The 7,500-nt window shown below is 37.7% G+C and overlaps 1 protein-coding gene across 2 annotated transcripts in view; it reads right to left on the bottom strand.

Moving 5' to 3' along the window:
* LOC125036027 (3'-5' RNA helicase YTHDC2-like) overlaps positions 1-7,500 on the bottom strand; it is an 84,495-nt gene that overhangs the window by 11,402 nt on the left and 65,593 nt on the right. The window contains exons 23-26 of one of the 2 annotated variants that reach the window (XM_047628383.1): positions 7,030-7,223; positions 6,621-6,747; positions 3,527-4,111; positions 1,141-1,301 (exon numbers count right to left, since the gene is read on the bottom strand). In XM_047628383.1, the coding sequence (XP_047484339.1) occupies positions 1,141-1,301; positions 3,527-4,111; positions 6,621-6,747; positions 7,030-7,223 (1,067 nt within the window). The remainder of the gene's footprint in view (positions 1-1,140; positions 1,302-3,526; positions 4,112-6,620; positions 6,748-7,029; positions 7,224-7,500) is intronic. The other variant, XM_047628384.1, reaches the window with a different exon arrangement.

The following is a 7,500-nucleotide window of genomic DNA, read 5'->3' as shown; positions in this document are numbered from 1 at the left end:
CATGAAATCCATCGAATGTTTGATATGACTATCAGAAAATGATCACATAAAAGAAGACAAAACGTTTTGCAAGCCAAGAGTCTAAAGGACGGGTAACCGAGTTGCAAGACGAAATAATAAGCCTTAGAGGGATGCCCTGTTTATGATTTTTCGGAAGGCCTTGCGAATTTATACATGGAGATGTTTGACTCTGAACTCCTTCCATCAATTCTCCCTCCCGACATGATTTGGTTTCGTTATTCTGATGATATTTTTGCTTTGTGGCAAGTGAACCCTTCAGACTTTGATGATTTTTTTCAGAAAACTCAACAACCTCGCACATACTATAAATTTTAAAGTAGAATGGGAAGATTCAAGTAAATTAACTTTTCTCAACGTCCTTTTAGTCATTGTAAATGGCTCGCTTAAATTTTCAGTTTACCGTAAACCTACACACACCGCTAATTACCTTCACTTTTTCTCAAATTACCCGTTGTATGTTAAGAAGTTAGCTGTCTCCTCCATGTTTCTCAGGGCATATAGGATTTGTGATACTGAATTTATCGATCGGGAACTCGACGTCACATTTTTCTTAAATCAGGTACATTCATCTGCGAGATGGAAATTTTATACGCATTGAAGGTCACCAGCTTAACTGGAAAAACTCTAAATTAATTCATTAATCAGTGAATTCGTACAAAAGGAAAATGTTAGAATCTCTATTAATTATAAAAATGCTTAACTTTAACTTGAGTGCTGATCAATGGGGCTTGGATGAAGTTACCTCCTCATTAGTTAGCAAAGCCTACCTCCAGACTCTTCAACCTTGACCCTCCTCCTGAAACCTGATTCAGCTCATTTGTTCTGTCTCTCAACCACTATATATTCTTGTCAAAATTCTCACCTTATATCCAATTTGGTTTATTAGTCATCTGAAGAGGAACTTGTGAAGAGTTCGAAATGTTACGATTCATTTTCATTTCTTACTGTGGCTGTTTTCCTTTTCATAATACATATTGTTTTAGAAAAAAAATAACCATGGAAATATGATGGAATAAAATTACAGTGAAAATATTAATCTTGTACTAGAATGTATGCGTATTCTGAATAAATATAAGTTTTACAGAAGTTACTTAGCATTACTGGTTTTTCATCACATACCTGAAAGGCTTGTATAATTTTCTTTTCTGTGTTGTGCGTGAAGGCCCAAAGCCCTGTATGGTGCGATGCCTCAAGCTGCTTATATGATGAAGCTTTGATGATGAAGAACCTGGGTTTGCCCCCATTGCTCCCACCCTCTGCCATGCCACTGCCTAAGCCACCTACAAAAAGGAAAGGTTGGGGGAGGTAAGGAAAGGAAAGAAAAAAATGGGGAATTATGACAATCCTTTAAACCACTGGTGCACATGGAACAGAATGCTAAGACATGATGAATCCTCTTATACTCTTTGGTGTTTTGTCTTGAATATTTATTTTCAAAATAGCAATATAGGCCACCCTGAGATTTAACTATCGCAAATAGCATTTAACCCCTTGGTGACGGGTGAAGAAAACTAAAAAAAAACTCTACGCTCTGGCAATCAATTGCAATGCGCCGACTTTGAGCACGGGAGTTCGGTACATCAAGCCGAATCACTGCCTAATAGCGCTTTGGCACCCCACCGTGGAATACAGCCGCAAGCCACATTTAGAGCGGTTTGTTATGACGTCTAGAGACGTGACCCATTGTGAAGGGGTTAATTTATCAGTTGTGACATCATATGCACACCACATATACTATAATGTTAATTTTAAATTGTGTTCATATACTGATGTCTCAACAAGTGCTTAGTCACCAGAGTCAATCAATTGAACTTCTTATTTCACCTTGATTTTACTTAAGATTCTTTCTTTATTTCTATTGTTGGTAGCTTTTTTATAACATTCTAATAATCATGCAAAAAATAACAACAACAGTGTATATATTAAGCCCCACAATCTGGATGACTTGATCATCACGTCATGAAAAACCTAACTTGACAGCCAGCTGAAGTGAACATGTTATCATGGAAAAATTTGGCTGAGGGACAGCATGATAGAACTTGTTATAATGAGAATTTCAGCTGAAGGCCAGGGTGACAGAAATGACTTGCCACGAGTGCACAAAGCAAAAGGAGGGTGATTAGACTCAGAGGGTATTTGGGATTTACTTAACTTAATATACTTATTATTGAACTGAGTCATGGACTACCTAGAGACATGATATGGATTTTGTGCAAGGAAAATAGTCTATTACTATCTAGATACAAAAAATCAAATGACAGATATACTGGCAAAAATATTTAAAAAAAAGAAAAAAGAAAAAGAAAAACAAATTGTGTAGAAAAAGATAAAATATCATTGCAAAGGGGTGACATGGAGTCATCTCACTGCACATGAGTATTCATGTGTGCCCTGTCTACAAGCCACAAATCCGTCAGGGTGGCTGCGTAAGTAATTTGGGTCCTGTGCAGGCAGTGAAGCACCCAGATCGAAGAGGTTAACACTGGATTTTCATATCAGAAAAAAATTGGCTGAGGGCTAGGTAACAGGAATGGGACATCATCAAGATATCTGGCTGACAGCTGGGTAACAGAAATGATCTGTCATGTGATACTATTGCTAAGTGATGGTTGACAGGACCATCTCATTATGAGTGCACAAAGCTTGCTTTTTGAGGAAGATTACACACTGAGCAGACTTCCACCAACAAACAACGATTATAATATCCATGAGTTATATCTGGAAGAGTAGGACAATATTTCCATTCTTAGGATCTTAATCCTACCCACCATGACTAGAGGTGCAGAGTGTGTTACAGGAGTTAAATAATATGAAAATTTTTAAAAATGACATATAAAATGTAAATTATTGTTATTGTTATTACACAGAGTTGCAGACTATTTAAAGATAAAATGAGTCTACTGAACAAAACTTGTCTATTAATACCTTGATACAGAATAACAAATGTGAAATATAGACTGTAATAAATGGCAAAACAACAAAAAATGCTTATGGATAACAGCATTTTAAAACGAAGGCAAGGAGTGTGTAGCTGGATCTTCAAGCCACACACCTGAGAAAGTGGCCCTTCCGGTAAGTCTAATGCCCAGATTGCAAGGCACCTGGATCCAACCAAATAGCATAAAAAAAAAAAAAAAAAAAAAAAAAAAAAATTCCTGAAAATTCTAGAAATATCAATTTGGTGACTAAGCACTTCTGGAGCCCTTGGAAAACAACAAAATTCACAATAAAACCCAGAGTTGTCGATATGCATACCCCACTGCTAGTGGGTTAAAAGAAATTTTAACTTAGGAATTATGGGGAAACTATTTATATTGGAAGTAAATAAAAATAAAAATTAAGCGCCAAATTTTACTATGATTCAACAATTATTGCACATCATAGTAGGATATAAAAATAACAGTAATATCAAATAAGATTGTATAGCAAATAAAATATATGAGATAGCAAGGACTACATGTAAATCAAGTTCTCGTAATTCCAAAAAGAATGGAGACACACTTACCCCTTGGATCTTTTGTGCATGGCTTACTCATGCCACCCACCCCAACATTAGGTGAGAAAGAGGGCCTTACAATAGCACATGATGTGGTGGCCGTGGAGCTCCGACCGCCAGAAGCAATGTTATGGCTGTTCCCACTTGCACTTTGGTTTGCCATGTTAAGAGCCACACTAGAACTGTTGTGAGGGCTACTTGGGGAGGTGGTGGTTGTCTTATTTGTGCTATTTAACAGCAGGTTGCCATTGGACTTGGTACCAGGGATGGGGGGAGCAGTCAGAGTTGAAGATCCTGAAGTTGGGTAACTCATGCTGCTACTGGCACTGGATGTCAGCAAAAGCTGTGATGTAGGGAAGGCATTGACTGAATTACTGCTGATAGATGAAGTAGCCGAGCTTGAAATTGTTCCAGGAGGCACTGATTTATTGACTGAGGTATTACCACCCAAGAACTTGAGACTTGTTGAGGGATGCGACTGGCCAGCTGGGGGTGTTGTTGGAGTAAGGGTTGGTGTTGCTGTGTCACTTGTGCGGCGAGATGAGGAACGGCTAGACTGTGAGTCTTCTGATGTGCCTCCTGACCATCCACCTTCTGCAAGATATAACTTTAAGGGGACTGTCACTGAGCAGGTGGGGGTCATGGCAAATGGGGTGGTCCATCTCTGACTACTTCATTATGTAGCAAGTGCATAAGCAACATGGGGTGACAGTGATTTTCCACTCAATTTGAGCTAATTGACCCGTCTTGTATTTATAATAGCTCTGAACATATGGCATATGATAAAGTTATTACTTAACCCCTTGGTGACGGGTGAAGAAAACTAAAAAAAAAAACTCTACGCTCTGGCGATCGATGGCAACGCGCTGACTTTGAGCGCTGGAGTTCTGTACATCAAGCTGAATCACCGTCTCATAGCACTTTGGCGGGCACGCCGCACCCCACATTTTGAGCGTTTTTTTTTTACGTCTATAAATGTGACCCGTCATTAAGGGGAGATAGATGTTAGTTCAAAAAATAATATGAAAGCACCCGCACATGTGTGCACTTGTTTGTTGGAGTGTGATGTGAAGTGGAGAGGATGGTTGAAGGAAGGTACATAAGATCAGATATGCACAGACATGATTGTAGGGCACACAATGGCATTTTGCATGACATAAGAGGATGACATTATCACCATATAATTTTCCATTTTGAGACGCTGTGCACAAACTATTGATCCAATCTGAATAAAATAACAGAAACAGCAATGTCTAGGCTTCCTTTTGGTCTATAGGTGCTGACAATAAGCAAAAAAATAAAGAAAATGAACAAAAACCTAAAAATTTCAAGGTCATATATTCAAACTTTTGTGTGTGCACATGTGCATGTGCATGTATGTGTTTGTGCCCTGGAGGGTGATGTGAAGTGCCGATCATGGCTGAAGGCAAGAGAGTGACTTCAAACATGTGCTGAGATCATACAGCACACACACACTTGTGTATTTGTTTGTGTGTAAGTGTGCGTATGTGGGAATAAAAACAAACATGCATGTTCCTTCACACGCATGTGTGTGTATCTGTGCCTGTTTGTTGGAGTATGGTGTGAAGTCTAGAGGATGGCTGAAGGCAGGCAAATAAATTCAGACGTGCGCTGATGTGATCATAGGGCACACAATGGCATTTTATATGGGCACGGAGGCTGCATGGTGGCGTTAGAGGCTGACATCATAGCCATACTATTTTCCATTTTGTGATGCTGTGCAGTGACTATTCATCTAATGTGAACAAAATTAAGAGCAACAGAAAGAAAACTATGGGAAATGAGACTTCCCCCTACTCACAATTTATTAGCAATATCAAAGTTTTTCCTTCTTCTTAAAATTAATATTAGAATGCACAAAACACTACAGATCAGCTTTGGAGAATTCAAAATATCTATTCTTTTACGAATTTTTGAAGCGCCATTTTTTTTTTTTTTTTTTTTTTTTTTTTTTGAGGGGAGCGGCCATTATATAACACACAATAATGAATTTCCAAAATTGAACCTATAGTTCCATTTATATGATCTATAAGTTTTCTCAACAAAAATAATATCAAAACAAAAACAATATCAAAGTTTTTTCTTCTTCTTAACCCCTTGCCGACAGGTATGACGGGTAGACACGTGTTATGCCCACTGTGAGTACTTGTTTGATGGTTTTTAAACAAAAATGGCTACACTTGTACTAAGTCACCAATGAGCCAGTTAGGAGTACTGCCCGTCTCGCCCGTTCACCCTTTTCTTTGATTTACGAAATATTTTACGTTATCTTATTTTGCTGTTATTAATATTAAAAAACATTATAATAACTATAATGTTTATAATAAAAAAACACCATCGATATCCATAGCACTAGTAAAAAATACACAAGGTCTACTAACTGACTCCTTTGTGGCTAAGTACTAGGAGAGCCATCTATGGGCAGAAATTTCACAAAAAAAATATAGAAAATAGGCACAGCATTTTCCCCATTTTTTGTTAATTTTCTCCAGCGGCATTGGGTTAAAACAAACATAAGAATGCACAAAACACTACAGATCAGCTTTGGAGAATTCAAAATATTTATTCTTTTACGAATTTTCAGAGCGCCATTTTTTTTTTTTTTTTTATTATTATTATTATTTTTTTTTTTTTGAGGGGAACAGCCATTATACAACACACAATAATGAATTTCCAAAGTTGAACCTGTAGTTCCATTTATATGACCTATAAGTTTTCTCAACAAAAATAATTTTGAAAACAAGAATTTTCAGACATAGGACTACCAGAATTAACTTATCTTAAAAACAGATTTCAGTAAAATGATGTGTAATAAAGTACTCTTTCACCTTACCATTTTCCATGTTTTTTCAGGGACAGTCTTCTTAATTCTGAACCCCCACATAAGAAAATGCTCATCATCAGACAGAGGACACAAATATAAGAGATAAGAAAAACAATGAAGTAAAAGCAAACTTTTTCATCCTATTCTAAAGTGCTGTTTTGACCCAACTTTCCAAAATGTAATTTAAACCCAACAGTTTATAAATTGGAAAGTTAAAGGGAAAAAGTGATATCTATTATACCAAGCAAAAGGCCATACCATGGGGGTGGCTGTGGGGATAAAGTGGCCGTGGACGCTGGCCTACACCTGAGGGCTGCACCAGGCTTAGGACTTGCTCCTCCTGACTCAGGGCTGTTGCCACTACACGAACAACATCCTCATCAGCCTTGTCAGGGGAAAAGGGTCACAATACAAATGAGTACAATAATGAGGAAGTGCTTTTACAAGAAATAAATAAAACATACTAAAAACTGACAATTATATTACGGACTCTCATGAGACATCAAAATCTAGTGCATAATACTAACTTTGTTTCTGAGCATTAATGATTCTTCTGACAATGATAAACTCAAAGACACTGAGACATTGAAAACATGGTCATATAACATAAAACACCCAGAATACTGAGTGAAGATCTGAATTTTCTAACTGGACACTGCAGACGTACCTGAGTGAGAGGCTTATTTGGCGCACGCAGTCTCCTGAGAATCAATGCATGCAACTTGTGTCTCAACTGCAGAGCGAGGTGTGCAGCCTGAGGATCTCCCAAGAACTGAATCCAGTTGTCAATTCTCACAAGGCAACTCAAACCCAAGGGACGGTCTTCGCTTTCACTGTCACTACTGCAATCACCACTGCCTCCTGTGTCAACAAGAAAGGAAACAAAGAAATGTTTAAATATCATGAGTGAGAGAAAAAAATAAAAGAGCCAAAGACAGAGAGACAGAAAGAGAGAGAGAGAGAGAGAGAGAGAGAGAGAGAGAGAGAGAGAGAGAGAGAGAGAGAGAGAGAGAGAGAGAGACTGGTCGATCCCACAGACAGTTTCATACACAAAAACTATTATTATTTTTGCAGTTTTTTCTGTATTTCTCGCATTCATAGAAATATATATACACATACATGGGTGTACATATATTTT

Source organism: Penaeus chinensis, chromosome 20 (assembly GCF_019202785.1).
Source record: "Penaeus chinensis breed Huanghai No. 1 chromosome 20, ASM1920278v2, whole genome shotgun sequence".
NCBI lineage: Eukaryota > Metazoa > Arthropoda > Malacostraca > Decapoda > Penaeidae > Penaeus > Penaeus chinensis.
The sequence above is the reverse complement of the archived record's forward strand: the minus strand, read 5'-3'. Positions and strand labels throughout refer to the sequence as shown.